The sequence below is a fragment of the Phragmites australis genome, chromosome 5 (assembly GCF_958298935.1).
Source record: "Phragmites australis chromosome 5, lpPhrAust1.1, whole genome shotgun sequence".
NCBI classification, from domain to species: domain Eukaryota; kingdom Viridiplantae; phylum Streptophyta; class Magnoliopsida; order Poales; family Poaceae; genus Phragmites; species Phragmites australis.
Genome location: NC_084925.1, coordinates 45,481,910 through 45,501,612, shown reverse-complemented (window position 1 = coordinate 45,501,612; position 19,703 = coordinate 45,481,910). Strand labels below are relative to the sequence as shown.

At 43.5% G+C, this 19,703-nt stretch overlaps 2 protein-coding genes across 7 annotated transcripts; one reads left to right on the top strand and one right to left on the bottom strand.

Moving 5' to 3' along the window:
* Window positions 1–18: 18 nt before the first annotated feature.
* On the bottom strand, window positions 19–7,270 carry LOC133920008 (uncharacterized). 4 transcript variants are annotated; one of them, XR_009909986.1, is made up of 19 exons: window positions 7,148–7,270; window positions 6,833–7,046; window positions 6,546–6,702; window positions 6,164–6,300; window positions 5,650–5,753; window positions 5,439–5,534; window positions 5,211–5,301; window positions 4,610–4,730; window positions 4,339–4,535; window positions 3,578–3,678; window positions 3,452–3,507; window positions 2,975–3,064; window positions 2,402–2,501; window positions 1,835–1,936; window positions 1,688–1,757; window positions 991–1,145; window positions 817–871; window positions 548–718; window positions 19–467 (listed from the first exon to the last, which is right to left on the bottom strand). XR_009909986.1 is itself a non-coding variant. In XM_062364621.1 (18 exons), the coding sequence occupies exons 1-18, from the start codon at window positions 7,148–7,150 to the stop codon at window positions 651–653; spliced, it is 1,917 nt and encodes a 638-aa protein (XP_062220605.1). In that variant the 5' UTR covers window positions 7,151–7,270; the 3' UTR covers window positions 19–650. The 4 variants fall into 4 exon arrangements, 1 of the variants encoding a protein (XP_062220605.1); XR_009909985.1 differs by having other exon boundaries at window positions 19–477; window positions 577–718; XR_009909987.1 differs by having other exon boundaries at window positions 577–718.
* An 8,217-nt stretch (window positions 7,271–15,487) lies between these two features.
* LOC133920006 (uncharacterized) lies at window positions 15,488–19,656 on the top strand. Of its 3 annotated transcripts, XM_062364619.1 has the most exons (7): window positions 15,488–15,716; window positions 16,309–16,573; window positions 16,664–17,217; window positions 17,320–17,496; window positions 18,120–18,262; window positions 19,011–19,121; window positions 19,215–19,656. In XM_062364619.1, the coding sequence occupies exons 1-7, from the start codon at window positions 15,555–15,557 to the stop codon at window positions 19,258–19,260; spliced, it is 1,458 nt and encodes a 485-aa protein (XP_062220603.1). In that variant the 5' UTR covers window positions 15,488–15,554; the 3' UTR covers window positions 19,261–19,656. The 3 variants fall into 3 exon arrangements, with proteins under 3 accessions (XP_062220603.1, XP_062220602.1, XP_062220601.1); XM_062364618.1 differs by having other exon boundaries at window positions 16,309–17,217; window positions 18,180–18,262; XM_062364617.1 differs by having other exon boundaries at window positions 16,309–17,217.
* Window positions 19,657–19,703: the final 47 nt, after the last annotated feature.

The following is a 19,703-nucleotide window of genomic DNA, read 5'->3' as shown; positions in this document are numbered from 1 at the left end:
CTATGGAAATGCAAATACTACAAAGGAAGGCAGCCATATTTTTCAGACCATCCTGGATTGGTCGGGACTGCAGTTGCAACTAATACAAAGAGCCGCACATGCGAAACAAACGGTCACGATGGCAGAGCAGTAAATGAAAGCCCTCCCTTGATCTAAGAAAACTTTCCTTCAGTGTACTGCACTACTTGTTAAGCTTCATCATTACATGAGTTCTGTACAAGATAGTGGAACAAAGAGAAATGGCTTTTATATAGATTGCTTGGGGGTAACCTCAATCACCGCCTTGTTCCTTCCTCTGCATTCTGGTGTCATGCTCTAACAAATAACACACAACTTGGTTCGCTACTGAGGATTTCCAGGATGCATACAACGTCATCCTTCTGATCCATATTGGTGCACTCCTGTCAGTGAGCTGCCGTTGGCGAATTGCCCGAACCCAAAATCCCCCATTGAAGAATTATCACAACCTAAAACCCCCTAATCGAAAACAAATCAGCAACATGTCACATGTAAATACGGGAATGGTTCGTAAATCTTAATGGCCCACCAAAGATTAAAATTGAAGCATGGCCATACTTGCACTTTTAAATTCCCATTTGCAGGTTTTCATTCAGGAAGAACAGCTCTAGGGGTAGCGGAACAATGGATAGTCACACAGATACGTGCTGCTCCACAACATTTTTAACATGTGGAAATAGATCAGCCCATCGCCTATAACCTGCACCGGATACCCCAAAAAAGAAGTTGGATTTGTGTTTATGCACATTGAATGAGCTTACTTTCCCATCTTTTAGGTCAACAGATTAGCATATTTACCTGATACAATGATCTGCTTTTGGTTGAACTGTTCCCTATCATTGTCAGGGATATCCTGCAGTACAACACATAACTTCATTTTACCAGCACATTTAGCAGGACAAAAGGCTCATTATAGTGAACAATCACCCTAAATGAAAACAGTCCCAATAAAGAAATATAAGTACTAATTACCTGTTGCAAACTTCTGACAATGAGCTCAGACAAACTCCCAAGGGTCTTCGAGTCAAAATCAGAGCAGCTCAACAGAAACTCTTCTGATGTCAAGTCCAACACCATAGTGCATAAGCAGGACGCTGTCATGGTAACTGATGAGACATCTGTGGTTCCTATAAGAAATAACATACAGTAATCGTTTCAGCACATGAACATCAACCAAAAAAAGAGCTTGAGATAATCTTTGCCGCCAACTAGCACGTTAACAGGTGTGGATCAGTTTTTAGTTCATTTGTGCTCGCAATCTGTATCAGACATATACTACTACAGAAGAGTCACATGTTAACTAAGATATCATCCCAGAACCACAAACGGTGAAAGATGCCAGGTATCTCACAAGTAACAACAGGCAATGACCAAAGCACCTCAATTGCTTGGTATGACAACTCAACTCTGTATTAGCCAACAAAGGGAATAATTCATGAAGTCTTCCTGGTTTCATACAATGTTATACATATCTTAGATGCCGATAAGAGATAGTCATCATATCTCAAAATCTGGTGCCAAAATATCTTTTGCAGCTTAATGAAAGTAATGAACTTGTCAGAACCAAACATTGAGCAATGACTACAGACTGAGAACCACCCCGCAGAATATTATATATATGACACTCAAAGATATCTGGTTAAGCTAATGTAAAGAAATTAGAGCATACCAGCCCATGTAACAAGTGCTTGTAGGAGGCGAATGAAGCAAGACTCAACTGGAATATGAACACTTTTCCTCTACAAAAGTACCAACAAGCTATTAGTTTTTCTCATGGCATGCAGAATAGACTCTTTCAAACAATGAAGCCACTTACATTAGACATAAAGTTTATGATGGTATCACATGCCATAAACATGCTACCGTTGTCAATCGTCATTCCATCCTGCTCAGTCATTTTAACAAGGCAATCTATAACCTGTAAAGGAAAACACGGACAAATCAGTTGTTCACATCCCAGTAACAAACTGAATGATAACTATGCTATGCGAGATGTCTCTGTTACAGTTGACAAAGTTAGTGCAGCTATCTCATGTATCCATCTCAACCAATAAACCTCGCATCAAAACAGACTGGCTCTTACAGCGCTACAGGCTATTAGAATAGGAATGCCATGACATTCTATAACATAACATGAATCCTTGTATAATCACTTGATATCGGCTCTAGAGATCTCTATTCCATGTCCATCTTGAAATAAAGGGTCATTGACAGAAAGGCAACTTCCACACACTGATAGCAGTAACAGAGAAAGTACCAACTTACCAAGGGGCATGAAAATGAACTAGGCTAGCTAGGAAGATATAACTTAATTTGAGGAACAACTAGTAAAGGAATTGGCAATCAAGTTTCAGAGAGCTGAAAAGGAAATAAGCCTACTTACTGCCTTATAGCCACCAATTGACGCCAAAGTTCTACATCCATCAGCCTCCATTGTTATTTGGGATAACATTGGAAGCATGAAGCAAATAGAATGGAAGGGGCTGTTTCAAGAATAGTACACCATCAATATATTGCATCATGAAAAGATATAAATATATATATATATATTATGTGCCTAGGCTCAACTCTATTTACTGTTGCACCACCCCTAGTTAAAATCCAAAAAATAGTAATTACAATCCACGAGACAGAGAGTTACGGACGTAAAAAAAAAAGAGAGTTGCAATTGTGTTATGGATGAACGTAACTCCTAATAAATTACTTGCCTAATGATGTACAACTTAAGGAACATGATTGTAATCGCAGTGTGTGTGTATGTGTAGTAACTCGTTAGTTCCTCGTGTTGCAATTATGTATTTCTGAACGTGTGGTTGTAACTGGTCTATCTAGATAGTTTTTTTGAGTTGTAACTAGGGTGTGCGCAGTGGTAAACTATAGTACGCCTAGGCGCAGAATAAACTCGCCGTATAAACACACACGCGTGCGCCTGCTGAGACAATAGAGAAGAAGCAACCTTGGTTCATCTTGACCTTCTATAGAAAAGATAAATTCCAATAGATGTCTAGTCTTCTCCTTGCAGGCATATGGCGCCTCTGCCAGATAACTGCAACAGAGAAAAGTATAGATGTGATTTCAAATTGAGGAAAATATATTCTATAGAAGATTGATTTGGATGCTTCACCCTTGAAGATGCACTTGGTTAACAGCTGATGTGCATGATGTGCATAGATATGAAGTGGCTAAATTGTAAATGCATTTGTTCAAAAGGATTGAAACCAACTTAGTTAATCATGTTAAAATGAATACACAATTCATCACGACAAGCAGTACAAGCAGGTGGAGGAACTAGTATTTATTAGTCACAACTAAAGGGCCCTTAACAGAATACTAATGTGTTGAATTACTATCTCCAAGAAGCAGTTATTGATTAAAAAAGGCACATAGTGATCCATAAATTCTCCGAGAATAATAAGAGGATAAAGCAACACACCTTCCTACTATTCTTGCAGCTGCCAAAAGATCATCACCTTTCCGTTGCCCATGATCCTGTCATGTTTCATCTTCTAAGATATCTTACAATACTAATGATCATATACGGTTGATCAGAAATATGTACCTTTGCATCCTGCAGAAAGTCTAAAACTAAACTGATTGTCTCATTTAATCCCGTAATCGCCTGCATGATGGTACTCTCACGGATAGTCTGACTTGGTGCACCTGCATGCAGTTTTAAATCTCTTCTTGAAGGAAAACGGTTGGTGAGGAGTACAGTTATGTTAGTAGGCTTTCTATGAGCCATTGCCATGAATATTGACTTCGAAAGGAAAATAGGAGAAAGATATAAATAAAGGGTATGAATTAGAAAATGTAAAGGGAATGGAAACAATTTGACCCCAAGAGTTTAGATACTACCATGCAAGGTTGGTGCCATCATATTCTAGAATCTTAAGCAATTTAGGAGCATAACTGAATTTCAGAATACAATACTGATAGTTGATATCCTTAAAAAAAATTGGAGCTCAGATCATTAGATGATGTAAGCCACTGAACTAATAACCATTTTGCTATTGGATGTGTTGTTAAATTAGTGCTCCTAGCGTGCAGTGGTATTTGCCAAAATATTGTCCACTTCAAGGTCATGCTTTCCCATTGTTCGGATTTCCTTAAGAGTGCTGCATCAGCACATTTACATCCCCATGCTGATGCATGTTTTGTAACTGGTAAGACATACATACATGAAAAACCATTTTCAGAGACTGATGATACAGAAATGGAGAATTACTATCATATGATTGCACGGACAGACAAAATGCACAAGCTGCGAGCTTCCTGGTTTGAGGCCCATGGAACCAAAAATAGTCAAGAATGAAAACATACCTTCACCACTACTGGCATTTGATATCATTTTGATTATTCTTTCTATTAGTGAAAATAGTATAGCCAGGTTTCTCTGTTTCTGACTGACGGCGTCATCAGTGTGAGAAGTTTTCAAAGACTCATACTTCAAATAAGCGAGTTCATTTAGAAAGACAGCCACTTCAACTCTTGCAGATTCTAAGACAAGCAATACAAACCTGCAGAAATCACAAATCGCTATGGAAATTTAAAGGCACATCCCACAGAATACAGGAGATAATGTGGAACTTACTTGTCAACAGGCATCACATTCTGGTTATCATCGATTTTGTAATCTTCTGACAACCAATTCTCGCCTAGTATGGACATCATGCACTCCGCCAAAAGAAGAGCGTGCAGCTTTTCAGAGGATACTGAATAGCATTAAAAAAAATAACGTCACGGAGCATCTCAAAAGGAAGGAAATACCAACACAGTTAGGCTTCACTCTTCTATCCTGCAGCATGCCATCTTCCCGATATAAGTTTATACTACACTTTTGTTACCCCCAAGCAATCTATTTAAAAAGCCATTCAGCTTTGAGAAAAATTAAACTAAATCGACAAGCGACAAGTATATGAAAAAGAATGACATACTACAAAATATAACGGTAGGCAGCCAAGTAACAGAACAAATAAATAGTTCCAAGATAACAGATAGACTAGGCAAATCTCAAGCTACAGTACTATTGAAACAAAGCGTCACATATTAGTGCTTTCATCCTTGGTGAATACAACTGATTATTAAACCAATGACAAAAAGGTTATTTCATCAATCTGACCACCGAATTACAACTTCACAATAGTTTAGCAACTAAATTTTGCATCATTTATAAATACAAAGCCCGGACATACCAACACGATTTTGGAGAACAGATGTGATCCCAACTCGGATGTGAGAATCCCAAATTGATTCCGGCATTGATCTCAAAGAATCATGAAGTGGCTTTAGCATTCCAGCAACAAAACAAAACGTAGAGGATTAGGGAAAATCTTAGTGAAGAAATCATCAAATATCATGCATAACAAAACAGATTCACACGCTTCACATAAAACAAAAGTAGGGGGAAAGGGTAATCTTACAGAATCTTTTTGGGACAGGAGGGTGGTAAGCATGTGCAGGGCATCAAATTTAACTGCAGTATGAAGAACAGCAAAAAGCCTGGCAAGACAAATCACCTGAATCGCATTGAAAATTGTAGATCAAATCATCAAATCAATTTAGGAATGCTGAAACGAGAAACATAGAAAAATTCACACAAAATATTCCGTATTTCCGGTACATCATTCGTACCATGCCTATCATGCCTTGCAGTTTCTCCACACTCATGTTGTCAACACTGAGTTTATGAACCAGTAACTTCATTAGATTAATGGCAAGCTCTATGCACTTTGAACCTACAAAGAAAATAACAAAGGAAGTGTATAAACAATTAAGCATCCGAACTAACTCATCAGATTATAGTTATGCTATTGAACACCAATCAACCTAAGCAAATATTAGTTCTTTTTCACAAGTTCATGGCCGCAACAAAATGCTATTCATGAACCCACAGCGCTGACTGCTAAGTGCTAACTAGGACATAATTGAATAGGCTATGTGAATTTGTCACCTATGTGAAAGACCGCTTTTCAAATAGCAGAGTATCAAAAGCACCAGTCCAGATGCACAAATTAAGAATGTCGGAGCTAAGATCTGCATCTAAAGCATCAGTGCTAACACTCCTCAGTGGGATGAAGGAAGAACTGATCAGGAGCACTGTATAGAGATGAAATTGAGAACAAGATACTGGCAATAAATTTGATACCATCTGGTAAGCTTGCGATTTGAAGGAAGATCATGTCCATTACTCCAGGCTCACAAAATTTGTATGCCCCATCTTCGGAGGCTATTGCAATAAGTGACAGAAGTTCAAAGCATTCTTCAATAATTGCTGGATCAGTCCTGCAGCACACGATTTAGCTACAGTCATAACTCATAAGCTTATGTGGATCGCAAGCAAGCATCCAAATTAGTTATAACAGTTGGTCTGAGCTGTTAACAGATTCAAAACGGGATAGCACAGGTATATTCAAATGGCGAGGGTTGCAAAATTACAAAATGTTCCATGTGTACTGCTTCATTTGACACTATATTACCTAACGTGAGAGTGAGAGTATCAGAAGGACCCAGAGAGCGAAATTTCTTACGATTTGGAGACGACCTCGGCGACGAGGGGCAAAGTAGAGACGACCCCCTCGTCGGCCGCAACCTCCTGGACGCGCGCGAGCCCAGCGAGAACCGTCACCGCGAGGCGCAGGTACGCCTCACGCTCCTCCTCCTTCCCGCCCTCGACTTTCCCCAACCCTTCACCCAGGAAGCAAAAACCTCATTTTCTAAAGAAAAAAAGGAAGCAAAAACCCAGTGACACCGAAGCGCACCAATCCCCCGCAGGTTAACCATGAGGCGCGCGATTTTCACGCACAGAGGCCCTTACCGGTGTTGAGAAGGCGGCGGAGGAAGCGGGGCCCGACAGCGCGGTAGACCTCGGCGACGGCGCCGGCGTCGCCGGCGCGGCAGACGTTCGCGGCAACGAGTAGGCCCGCCAGCTTCTGCTCGTCGCGCTCACCGCGGAGGAGGCGGAGGCAGTCGTCGAGCGGCGGGACAGCGGCCGTCATCGGCGTGGCGGCGGCGTGTGTCGGGGGGGAATCCTGCAGGAGATCGAGGGCGCGAGAGGTGAGAGGAGTGGCGCAAGGAGGGGAGGGGAGGGGAGAGCTAGGGTTTGGAGTGGGAAGCAGGAGAGAGAGCGTACCATGGATGCGTGCGGCGGGGCGAGCGAGCGAGGACAGTGACTGCGCTGCGTCGGGGAGGTGGGGAGCGAGCGCTAGAGGAGCCGGAAGAGTTCGACTGGTGTGCAAGGTTTCCGAAAGGTTCTCGAGTCTGAATTCCGGCGGCTGCTGGCGCAGGGTTTGACCCTTGTCAACCACACCGCGCCAGTTGACAAAGTCAAAATTAATTCTACTACTGCAATTATACCGAAGGCACTGGTAAGTTGATTTCTCGCATAGAGGCAGTTATCTTAAGGCATTTGCTAGTTATTAATCGCATGAGATTTTGCGTTTGTCTCAGTCGAATTTTTCCATGCAATTAGCTAGATTTTGTGGGTTGATTTTGTTTTGAAATATTTAGGTTTATGCCATTGGTTCAATTGTTGTTTCAGTTTTTGACACTGCAATTTGAATTACTAGTTTTATACTACTGTTTTTGTAAAAAGAAATAGTTTATATCACTAGTTAGCGTGTTTGGACAAAAGATAACTTATTCTGTTTATGTCACTGTTTCAAAAACTACATCCAAAAAATCTTTCTAATACAGTAGTAGTTTAAGACAGAGCTGCAACTCACACTCCCCCCTTTGCAAACCCATACTCATCAAAGCTCAGATTGTGTCGGAGGATTAACTTCAGTCGCAGGGATCCCGAGAGATCCCTTTTTAGAGATTCGGCAGGGGGATGATCCTAAGTATGTTCGTTGGAGAAATAAATAGGAGTGAATGCAACTGTCGATGGTGGTGGAATGACCTAGTGCGAAAAGAAGTAAATGCACCGGAATTTAGACAGGTTCGGACTGCACGGGGGGCGTAACACCCTACTCCTGTATGAATACTATAAATGCCCTGAGGAAATCCCTCAAAGATGTTGCTGGTTACAAGAATGTTAGTCTATCCTAGAGCCTGGTGGTCTTTGTTCTTCGGCCTGTCTCGTGCTGCTCACTTCTCAGCTGTGTTTCTCTTGTGCTGCGTTCTTGTCTATGCTTGTGCGTCCTCTTTTTTTTCCATACCTTTTCCGAATGTTTCCTTGTGTCGCCGGCTGCTTTAAATACCCGCCGGCAGCAACGTGCTCCGAACGGAGGGAGGGAGCACGAGTTCCGAGACACTATAAATGGAAATAGCGTCATCATTTCCTCTGGGAGAAGTGACTGGGGTGGAGAATGCGACACACGCTCGGTCATCTGTCACCATAAATGGCCTGGCAACGGGTGCCGTGGAGAGGGCCCACCGGGCAGCCGCAGAGCGGCCCAGCGTGCCCGCTCTGTCTTGTTCTCCTGCCACAGCAGCGCGGCAGACGGAACGCCTCGGCCCTCACGACGTTATCCTGAGACGGGCCGGATGGCACGGGACGGGACTCGTGCAATTAATAACCCCACGCCTCTCTGCCAGAACGTGACAGGAACTGACGCTGAGCGCGACGGGAGCAGTTGGAGGTGACAGGCCACGCACGCTCTTTAAATGCGGTCTCGAGCCTTTAACTGGCTAACACCTCATCGGTGGACCCCTCGGGGGCCTCTGCCAGGGGGCTTTCTGGGTCGTCGGGGTACCGAGAGCTCGGGTACTATTCATCTCCCCGAGCACTCTCTCCCGAGAATGCCCTTTCTTGTCCTCGGGGAACCGAGTGCTTGGGGGTACTGTTTACCTCCCCGAGCACTCTCTCCCGGGCACACTTGTACGGATCCTCGGGGATCCGAGTGCTCGGGGGCTGCTGCACGCAGCCCCGAGCACTCTCTCCTGAAACTTTCTTCGGTAGGTCCTCAGGATACTTGGGTGCCCAGGGGCCACCACCGGTGGCCCTGTGCATGTTTCTTTCAGTGCTTAGCTCTCCTGGTCGTCGGGGGACTAGGGTTCTCGGGGGTCACCGTACACCTTCTCGAGTACTTTCTTCCCGGTACTTAGATTTCGTGGATCATCGGGGAACTGGGGTACTCGGGGGCCACCAACTGCGGCCCCGAGCGTCCTCTCCCGGGACTTGACCTTTTCTCACCTTGCGGGAGAGACTCCGCGGGATGGCGCCATGTGGCGGATGGCTGGCCTGACCTCGGGATTCGGAGACCCCCGGTTCCTGATACACCGACAGATTGCACTTCAAATTTTCAGTATTGGGGGGCTTTATGCAGCTATTAGTGGATGGGTGGCAGTGGCACGGGCTTCACCATCGTCGTCATGTCGTTGGGTTGGACGATGGGGCTGCCTTCTCGGCCCTCTCTATCCCAAACGCTGCCGCCTTGCTGCCGTAGCCTCGACGACCCTTGCATTATGCATGTGCGGCCCGTCTTGACCATGCCGAGCTCAAATTGTAAGATGCATGGTAACACAGACAGCCAGGATCATCGGAAAGATCAAGAAACACCCACCAGCTGCCAAAGCCAAGCCGCGGTCGACTCAATTGGAACACGCCAGAGGAGAGGAGACATTATACCTGGCCCTGGACGAGGACGACGCGACGAACGGGACACCGAGGGTGAGAGCATGCAAGAAGCCAGTGGCGGCGGCGGCGGGAGAAAGAGGAGGAGGGTGGTGACAAGCAACAGCGGAGTGGGTGCCTTGTGATGATGCATCGAGAAGGAGATGGAAGAATCGACTGCGCTGGAGACTACAAGAGTGCTATTGCTGAAGCAGCTGCACATGAATTGGTCACTGTATGGTGTGTGTTATCTCTAGTGGATATCTTTAAAAATCTATTATCTATAGTATTGTCGGTGTATTAGGAACCAGGGGTCCCTGAGTCCCGAGACCGGGCCGGCCATCCGCCACGCGTCACCATCCCGCGAGGTCCGCCCCGTGAGATAAGAAAAGCTAAGTCCCGGGAGAAGGTGCTCGGGGCCGCCGCCTCTGGTTCCCGAGCACCCCAGTTCCCCGATGATCCGCGGAGTCCAAGTACCGGGAAGGAAGTGCTCGGGAGAGAGTGCTCGGGGCTGCACGTGGCAGCCCCCGAGGACTCGGTTCCCCGAAGTTTTCCCCCAGTGCTCGGGAGAGAGTGCTCGGGGCTGCACGTGGCAGCCCCCGAGGACTCGGTTCCCTGAAGGTTTCCCCCAGTGCTCGGGAGAGAGTGCTCGGGGCTGCACGTGGCAGCCCCTGAGGACTCGGTTCCCCGAAGGTTCGCTCAAGATCGTCCGACGACTCGAAGGGTCCCGTCGTCGGGGTGTCAACCAGTCAAAGGCCCAATGCTGCATTTAATAGGCACGCGCGGCCCGACATCCTGACAATCTCAACTGCCCACGCCCTAGTGTCAGACCCTGTCATGCTCCGGCAGGGGGGCGTGGGTCCATTAAATGCACGGGTCCCGTCCGGTTTCACCCAGGTGCCTCGGGATAACATTGCCAGAATCGAAGCACTCCGCCTACCACCCTGCCCCGGTAGAAGGGCAAGACAGGGTGGGCGCACCGGGCACCTCTGCGGCTGCCCGGTGGGCCCTCTTAATGGCGCCGGAGGACCTCCGCAGTGGCGGGTGGTCGGATGCACGCCGCAATTTTCCACCGCCCCTGTCACTTTGCCAAGACGGAATGATGACGTCTTTCTCCGTGGTGCCTTGGTATTTGCGCCCCCTCTTTCCCATTCTGGATAAGTCGAGGTCGGCGCGCCTATAAAAGGAAAGGATGGAGAACTCAAGAAAAAAAGAGGAAGCTCAGAGGAGACAGACGGGAAAACAAGGTGAACAAGGCAAGGAAGCCCAGATCAAAAGGCGAAGAACATCACAAACTAGCTAAAGCCAAGCTAGAACAGAGAGCCTCAAACTCTCTGTAAGCAGCTCACCCCTGTAAACAGATACATCCTTGAAGAATTCCCTTCAAAGAAAGGTATAGCACTCACACAGGAGTAGGGTGTTACGCCTCCGTGCGGCCCGAACCTGTCTAAACCCCGGTGCACCCATCTTTCTTGCACTAGGTCGATCATCTCCCACCACCAACCACTGTATTTATTTCCGTTCCCATTTATTTTCCCGACAAGCTCGTTCAGGATCATCCCCCCGGCCGAATCTCTAAAAAGAGGTCTCTCGGGATCCCTGCGACAGGAGTTCATCCTCCGACAAGTATATTCTAATATTGTTATAGTATTTTTTTAATTTTTTTTATCTCTAGCAGCTATTATATTTCCTAACTTCTATTATTCTCCTTATTCTTTTGAGGCTACAGTTATCCTATATAAAACAATGATGCAGATAAGAGAGAGAATCCGCAAATTTAGAATATGTATTTCTCTATTTTGTGACACTGTAGCAATGATGTAGCACTTGAAACCGTCTTCGCTGGAGCGCGTTTGCAGGCTGTTTGGAGCTTGTATCCGCGTTGTAGCACTGGATATGGACTCTATTGAAGTTAGCCTTAAAAGTCTTAATGTATGTAACTGGCACTAGAAATTTTTTCATGGTATGTGAAGAATTTTCAAGAATTTCTTTAGATTTTATGGTTTTGAATTGAAGACTTAAAAATTAAAGCATGCTAGAAAAATTTATAACTTTGAACCATTTTAATTGAAGGTTGGTTCAGGTTTTTTTTGGCTAAACCAGTTAAAATAGGTTGTATATGAATTATAGAACTCCCAAAAAATTATAGATTTTTCCATATAAAGGAAGATCTTTATTTGGACAGAGAGGGAGGGGAAGAGAAGTAAATGAGCACGGGTATGGTTCATGGTGCTCACTATGCTTCGTTGGACTTTCGCGTGACCCGTTAGGATATGATGGGATGGCTCAGATGAGGGCTAATGATGCTTCTGCATTTACTTTAACTGGTCTAACATAAGAGAGTGGTAAAGGTTGTATGTAACATCGTAGTATGTTTACTGCTCTCAGTCTTTTTAAGAGACGGTAGACAGTTATTTTCATAAATCTTTCTATTTAGGTATATTTTTTAAAAATATTTATGTTATAAAATGTAAAAAAAAATCCATATTGACCGCTTGAGCCCAGTACCTACATGGGCTACCTGAATTCTCGTCGCCACGTGATAATACTGCTGGTTCACAAGAATGGGCGTATAAATATTTGTTGAGGGGAAATGGGCGTAGATATATTAACTACGTTCCCTAAAAAAAAAGAAATATTAACTACGAAATAACGCTGATTTGCTCTCTTTTTTTAGGATAGTGCTGATTTGCATTGACTAACATGGCACTAGAACGTGGTGATTTGTTGGTTTGCTCATCGTTGTCTAAATGAAATGGTAGCCCGGAGTATTTTAGGTGTCAGGAAATGGAAGAAACCGGGTAGCTGGCGGCATATATGCAATTTGTCAGTATATTTTTACAAGTAATTAACTTTTTATAATTTGTACCTAGTGACCCATCATCAGCATCAGCAAGGAATCCGCACAAGTCAAATCCCAGCGGCGCCATATGACATGCTGATTGCCGAACCGGTAAGCCAGGCCAAGATTAGGCGGCCGCTCATTCGTAGTTACCACACGCAATATCGCAAAAAGTAGAAAAGGGAACAATGGGCATGTTCGGTACAACTTCAGCTCTAACATCTATATTAGATTTAAAATTTATATAATAAAATAAAATAATTTAAATTTTTATTTTTAGTTTGAAATAAAAACCAAATAGCTTAATTAAGATTTTGTTTAGCACAGCTTTAACTTGAGATACATGTTAGATTTAGAGTTTATATGATAAAATAAAATGATCTAAACCTTTATTTTTAGTTCAAATAAAAATAAGATGACTCAACCAAATACTTTTAATCTATCCACAACTCTAGCCCTTAGATTTCTTAAAGCTGATGATGATCAATTTTGATTTTTTTATATAGAGCTCTACCAAACGAGACCTAATACTTTTATATCCAAGATTTTTTAAGTTGAGCTGTACTTAAAAAATCTTCAATTTAGAGCTGTGCCAATTGAGACAATATTGATGTGTATGTATGTATGTATATCCACGTACCTACCCTTCATTACGAGCTAAGTAAACTCACGAATAAGAAATGGGAGCAAAAGTTATTTTTCTGAAACGAATTGGGAGCAGAATGAGTCTTTTTTTTCTTAATTGGAAACGAAATGGGACATTACGAGCTATCTTGTTTAACCGCTTCAAAAGATCTTGTATCCAGAGTTATGTCAAACGGAGCCAATATCGTCGTGTATGTATGTATATCCACGTACCTACCCTTCATTAGGAGCTAAGTAAACTCACGAATAAGAAAATGGGAGCAAAAGTTATTTTTCAGAAATGAATTGGGAGCAGAATGAGTCTTTTTTTGCTTCTTACTTGGAAACGAAATGGACATTACGAGCTATCTTCTATCTTGTTTAGTAGGATTGGAATTGAAATGCTAATAAAAAAATTATTTTACTGCACTAAGTATTACCTTATACATGTATATTTGACAAGTGTTTGCTGGCTTCGGTCCTTTATTCTTATTTCAACTGAACACCGAGCTGAATTTTTGGCTCCATAAAACATTGGGCACTGTTCGAAGCTGGAATGGTCAGTGTCTGCACAAATTGATGGCCACTACCAGACATTCGACAAGAAGCTAGCAGCCTCAGCATATTTGACGGGTAAAGCGTACCGACCCATTCCATAATCCCTGCATTTGCTTCCATTTGTTCTGGTCAGGTACTCCTACCCCGTAAACCTTCAATTAGTTTCAGTATTGAACAACGATATTAAAATGTTGGTTATCCGGTCATTTTAGCTGTCAGCTGCACTGTGTATGGCGTTGTCACTGTCTTTCCTTTAAAGAAATCTCTCGTCAGACAAACTGGCTGTTTGGATATTAGTGCCAGTGTTTCATGAGTATGATTAATTTGGTGGTTGGTAGAGACTTGAGAGAGAAAAAAGGTGCAGAATTCTTCAGTTGGTTGTGCTGTACTTATCTTGTTAGGGATCGTTTCTTGTTTCTGTGCTTGGACGATTTCCTTGTTCATCTCTGAAAACCAGATGCAGTCCCTTTTCTGCCCATTTGCGAAAACTTGTGTTTTACCAGTTTCTGGATTGTACGGACCAAAGTAGCATTGTACTAGTATGAAATCTATAGCAGCCTATTGCTTTCGGTTATCAGGAGGACATGACCATATGTTCATCACTGAATTCTGCAGTCCAACACGACAACACTGTTGTCGTGCAAGCAGCTGCTCCTCAATTACCTAACTGACGATAACTATAATTCTGACCAACTGCTGCATTATAATTTGCAGTCCCAGCCTGTCTGCACGGAGGTACTCTTTTTGCAGTGTTCTCTGACTCCTAGAGCCTACCTGAACAAAGGAACCAAATCATAACACAGCATAGGCCTTTCAAAAAGAAAATCATAGCACGACATGAAATGCAGCCAGGCCGAGGAGGTGTCTTCTGGTGCTGGTACACCAAATGATGAGAGGCTCGGCACTGTTGGACTTAGAAGAATACTACTACCGGACCGTTGATATCCGTGACCAGAATGAATCAACGATGCTGTTGGACATTGACACAGGACTACACATAGCCGACATGACCGGCCAATCAGCAATATTCAGCATGTTTTTAAGGTCTGGTGATGTGAGCTTTGGATTGAGCCCGGCTAACCCGCCAATTCGTTGGCTCCTCAAAAGTTTGGCACATGAATCGATTCGTTGGCTTCTCAAAAGTTTGGTACAGGAATCGGGAGCTAGTGTTTTGTTCATAGTTTGATAAGAAAAAACTAAGCGCTGAACGCTGGGCTCATCAGCTATTGACGTCCATCCAAACACACGTAAACAAGCGAGATTAGCGTCATTTTTTTTGGCAGGATGAGCGCAGGTGTCAATCCAAACACACCATAGGTAGTCTTTATTAAAAGCCCGTAGCAACCTAACTGAAACGCTCGGTGCCTTGAATCAGAAGAAGGAACGAGCAATGCAATTGCATGGAAAAAGTTTAATCGTTTGTATGCTTCGAAAGGTTAACCATGATGGGATAGTTAAAGCGGCCTAGGCTGTGTTTGAATTATCACGCTAAATTCAAGTGAAATTGAAACGAGACAGAGAACAGTATGACTTGGGCACTTGTCACTAGGTATGATAATAAATTTGAATTACTCTCTTTTTTAAAAAATGAATTACTCTCTTTCTCAAAAAAATGAATTATTCTCTTTCTAAAAAAATTGAATTCTTCTCTTTCTCAAAAAAAAATTGAATTCTTCTCAATGGTATTTTCTTGACCCAGATGTGAAGGTCAATGGCTTGAGGTGATAAACCATCAGAGCTTATTGTCCACAAGGCAATTAATCTCCAAGTAGCAGTTAGAAAAAAAAGGTAATTTATAAACGAAGCAAAATACTCCATAAAGCGACAGGACCCCGCGCACACGGCACTTCCGAGCGATTTCCTCGTCATTTCTCTCATCCCACCTGGTACTCTGCTCTCTCTCTCTCTCTCACGCTCGCAGAAGCGGAAAAAATATTATATTCTTAAAGCGCGAGCGAGATGGGCGCCGGGAGCAGCCGCGCCGACGCGCCGCCGCGCCGCCGGGTGCGCCTCGCCCTCGCCGGGTGCTTCGGCGCCGGATCCTCTGCAGAGGCCGCCGCCGCCGCCGGAGACGACGGGAGACCCGCCGCGGCCGCCGCCTCCTCCTCGCGCGCTCACGAGGTAGTTCCAGTACCGCGTCGCTCCAGCGCCTGACTCGAGATGCCGGACAGCGCGGTTGGGTCTCGACGCTCGAATCACCTAGCCTCGGGCATGGATTAGGCTCCGCGAAGGGGTGGATTCGCCGCGAATCTGTGACTGGGGTTGGTGATTGGGGGGCGTAATTTTGGGCTAGGGGAACTGACGTGTGAGTGCGAATCAGAAACCAGAGCTGTTAAGAAGTACTACTTGCTCAATTATTATAAGTATGGAGCAGCTGGCTTATTCACAAAAATTATGTGGTCCTCCCTTCCATATCCGCGATATGCAAGCATGGATGATTGCATCTGAACTCACTAGACTGTTTATGAATACTTCCTATCATGCATCCCTCCATAATGCGCATAAATGGAGATCACATTAAAAATGCTGGGTCTAGAAATGACAAATTGAAGCAAAATTGGGAAATTTGGAACATTGTCTGTTTAAGTTCTTGTTTTTGAGGAAAATGTTTAAGTGCCTGTTATTTTTATAATTTCAGTTAGTGAGGGTCTGCGTTTCATCTCTATATTGTTCTCTATGTTGTTATCTGATATCAGAAAGGTATTGTTTACAGGTACAATCTCAGCAAGCAGAGCGAGCAGCCAATGTTTCAGGTTTTCGGGCTTCTGTAGCCGCTAAGGATCTCCATATCTCCAGTGCGATAGATCCAAGAATCCATTCGTCTTCAAGCACCATAAGCCATCATCTCCGATTTAATCACATCAACTGTCATGAAAACAAGGAAGATGGCCTGGGGACTGAAAACGCTCAAACGAGTGGCCTTGGAAGCTCATCAGGAAAAGCTGTTATGCTTAGGGGAAATTACAGTAATGAAGCTGGTAATGTTGACAGGACATCTAGAGAGGGAATAAGTTCTATAGGGTCAGAGCTGGAAAATGTTGCTAACACAGTCTGCATTAACGAAATAGGTGGTTCAATTTCTGAATCTGATTTCCAACCCTCGTTGATGACATCTGAAAGGATCATGACTGACTTAGAAGAAGCAGAGATAACTCCCCAAGGGACTTCATCCACAACTGTCATGCCAAGTGAAGGATCAGATATATCTCAATCTAGCTTAACATCTATGTTGCCTAACACTTCAACTACTTCATCTGTGATTGGAGAATCAACACCTGATTCAATCCCTACCAGAGCAGATGTTCCCATATTCAGTGGGCCACATGGTCAGAGTGGCGGGAGTATATTACATGATGACATGGTGAGTATTTTCTCAAATGATGGTCTAGGTCGCTCTAGAGATTCAAGCAGCAGCGAAACAAGAAGTCATAGAAGGGTTCTATGGGATGCGTTTTCCAGACGTGGCTCTAGAGGTTATCCAGAATCTGATTCTGATGACCTGGGATTTTACAGCACATGGCTAGACCTTGGTGATGACCTTTTTGGAGAGTTGGAGGGGTCAAGATATTTTCATCGCAGACGCCATGGTTCAATCAGAGTAAGCCAGTATTCAAGATCCCGGGTAATTGTTATGCCTACTTCGTCATATGTTTTTGCTGGTACGCTTTTCGCTGATTCATGTCACGATCACATGTTCTTAACTTGGTATTGTTATTTGTTACAGATTAGGGAGCATCGTCGTGCTGTTTTCGATAGTAGCAATGAGCTAAGTACTGCTGCTTGTCCTTTGGGGATTCACCAAATTGGCCGATGTACTTGTGATTCTTTCTTGATTGCTGAAGAATCTAGTGCACGAGCAAGTATATCAAGAATTGTCATGTTAACTGAGGCATTATTTGAGGTCTGTCCTTTCCTTCGTACTCATTTGATTGTCATCGGCATTCTAGTTGTTTATGTTGATGACATAATAGGTGACACATTGGAAATGTTAGGGCCAAAGTTGCTGTTGCTGTGTTTTTGGCAGTGATATGTCATTTACATCTGTATTCTAACTAACATAATGGCTTTTAGGATTCAACTAGAGTTCCAGACTTTAATCTACTCTGGCCTTTGTATTAAAAGCACTCCGCTTGATATAGCGTCGAGCATTTTCTGCTGTAGTTTTGAAATTGCACAAATTCCATCTTATCTTTTTTTTCAAATGAGTATACCACTTCAGAAGAATAAAACAGTGTTGATCAAGTAGTAGTTACCTCCAAAAGTTATATGTCTGTATGATAATTGACAATTTTGTGAGGCCAAGGCACATCACAAAAGTTTGAAAACAATTGTTGGGTGGTTCAGGCATGTTTGAAGCTGTAACACAAATATAGGATGTTCTTAAAAGTAAATTTGTACAGGAGTTAATTAAATTGGGAGCAGATTGTTGGCAATGTGTGAACTGTGAACTCCATTGTTGTTTGTTACATTTGTGATACATTACTACTCTAGTTATGTAATAATGGCTTGCGCAATTCTTTTCAGGTGTTGGATGAAATTCACCATCAACCTGCATCACTTTCACTTTCCATGGTCTCTGTTCAGGCTCCTGAAGCTGTAGTTAATTCATTGCCATCTAAGAACTACAAAAAGCTTGAGACACCCCAATGCAGTGATGATATGGAACAGTGAGCTTCTCATCATTCTAATCGCCCTCCAAATTTCCTAAGGCAAATGTCTTGCATAATGTGTTCTTGGTATAATTATGAGAGTTGCTTGAAAAGGAAAAAAAAATGTCCATGTCCTCTTAACAGAAATCAGCTTTATCTCACACTTTTGAGATAAATTAGCTGGTCATACCAATAATTCATTCAGAAAACAAACAATGAGGAATCGAGAATCCATATAATTTCATGCATGGAAGTATGGCGTTGTTGGCACCTTAGAGTATCTCATGAAGTAGCATTTGCTGGATAATATAGTTGATCTTCAACACACAATACATAATAGCAGCTAGAAGTAATTTATTTTCTGAAGTTGTATTATTCAGTGATTCTTATTACTATCACTAGACAGTTTTGTACTTGCATATTCTGTTGTTCATGCCTGGATAAATGGGGATAAACATTATTGTGGTATTTGAAAGTTTAGATTCTTTCTGTAGTTTGGACACTCTGAATTGTGTTCGACATCTAATGTTGATTTTTACTGTCAAGCTCATTTGTATACCCTAGAACCTTTGAGCTACAACATCAGACATGCCTTGCAAAGTTATGCTATTTTACTGTAGTTTGTTATGGCAACAGTTGTGATCACCTTGCCTGGAAAGAGATGCCTGCTGGCTAACGCTTTCTTTTTCTCCTTTACCTCCTCACTCTTTTTGGAGGTTCTGATGCTACTGAAATCTCTAACGTATCAGTGTGCTTCTCTCATCAGGTGCCATATCTGCTTAACTGAATACGAGGACGGAGAACAGATAAGAACTCTTCCGTGCAAACACGAGTTTCACTTGCAGTGTGTTGACAAGTGGCTTAAAGAAATACACAGGTATCCTTCTCTGTGATGCATATCAACACTGGCTGATGCATTGAGGTATCTCGTACCGTGTCCTCACAACATTCTGTCGTTACAACGCTGCAGGGTGTGCCCGTTGTGCCGCGGGGATGTCTGCGAAGTTGCCACTTGAAGACCTTGACGCTGCCATGCCTCCTGCCGAAAAACATCGGCATCCGGCGCTGCTTCACGGTGGAAGCTGGTTCAGTCGGGCATCGCCGCATCGGTGATCCTATCATCTGTGACACCGCCGGGTCTCTCTGCCGAAGAGAATAACCAAATTTGCGACCACTGCGTCCTTTCCTGTCAACATACAAGATACAAAGACTTGTATATAGCTTTTGTAGCCTCCCCCTGTATGGCGACCTGTACATATGCGTAAATTCTAGATCCAATTTTATTCTACTCGATGCTGGAGCTTCGCCATTAGGTGTAGGTGTTCACTTTTGTCAAAGAACCTTCCAGCATTCGTCACCGTGTACACTTAGCTTTGAAAGTGACTGGAAGCCAAACTAAAATCATGCATTTATCTCCGTGTATGCATAAACGTGGTCGAGGCTAGTGGAATGATTACAA

Excerpts from the sequence above, each read along its gene's own strand:
- LOC133920008 (XM_062364621.1), bottom strand. Across the intron at positions 6,301-6,545 it reads GCCGAGGTCGTCTCCAAATC|GACTGATCCAGCAATTATTG; the intron begins GTAAGAAATTTC and ends CGTGTGCTGCAG. Across the intron at positions 1,937-2,401 it reads CAATTGGTGGCTATAAGGCA|GTTATAGATTGCCTTGTTAA; the intron begins GTAAGTAGGCTT and ends TTTCCTTTACAG.
- LOC133920006 (XM_062364617.1), top strand. The coding sequence starts at position 15,555 with ATGGGCGCCGGGAGCAGCCGCGCCGACGCGCCGCCGCGCCGCCGGGTG. Across the intron at positions 17,218-17,319 it reads GCCAGTATTCAAGATCCCGG|ATTAGGGAGCATCGTCGTGC; the intron begins GTAATTGTTATG and ends TATTTGTTACAG. Across the intron at positions 17,497-18,119 it reads TAACTGAGGCATTATTTGAG|GTGTTGGATGAAATTCACCA; the intron begins GTCTGTCCTTTC and ends AATTCTTTTCAG.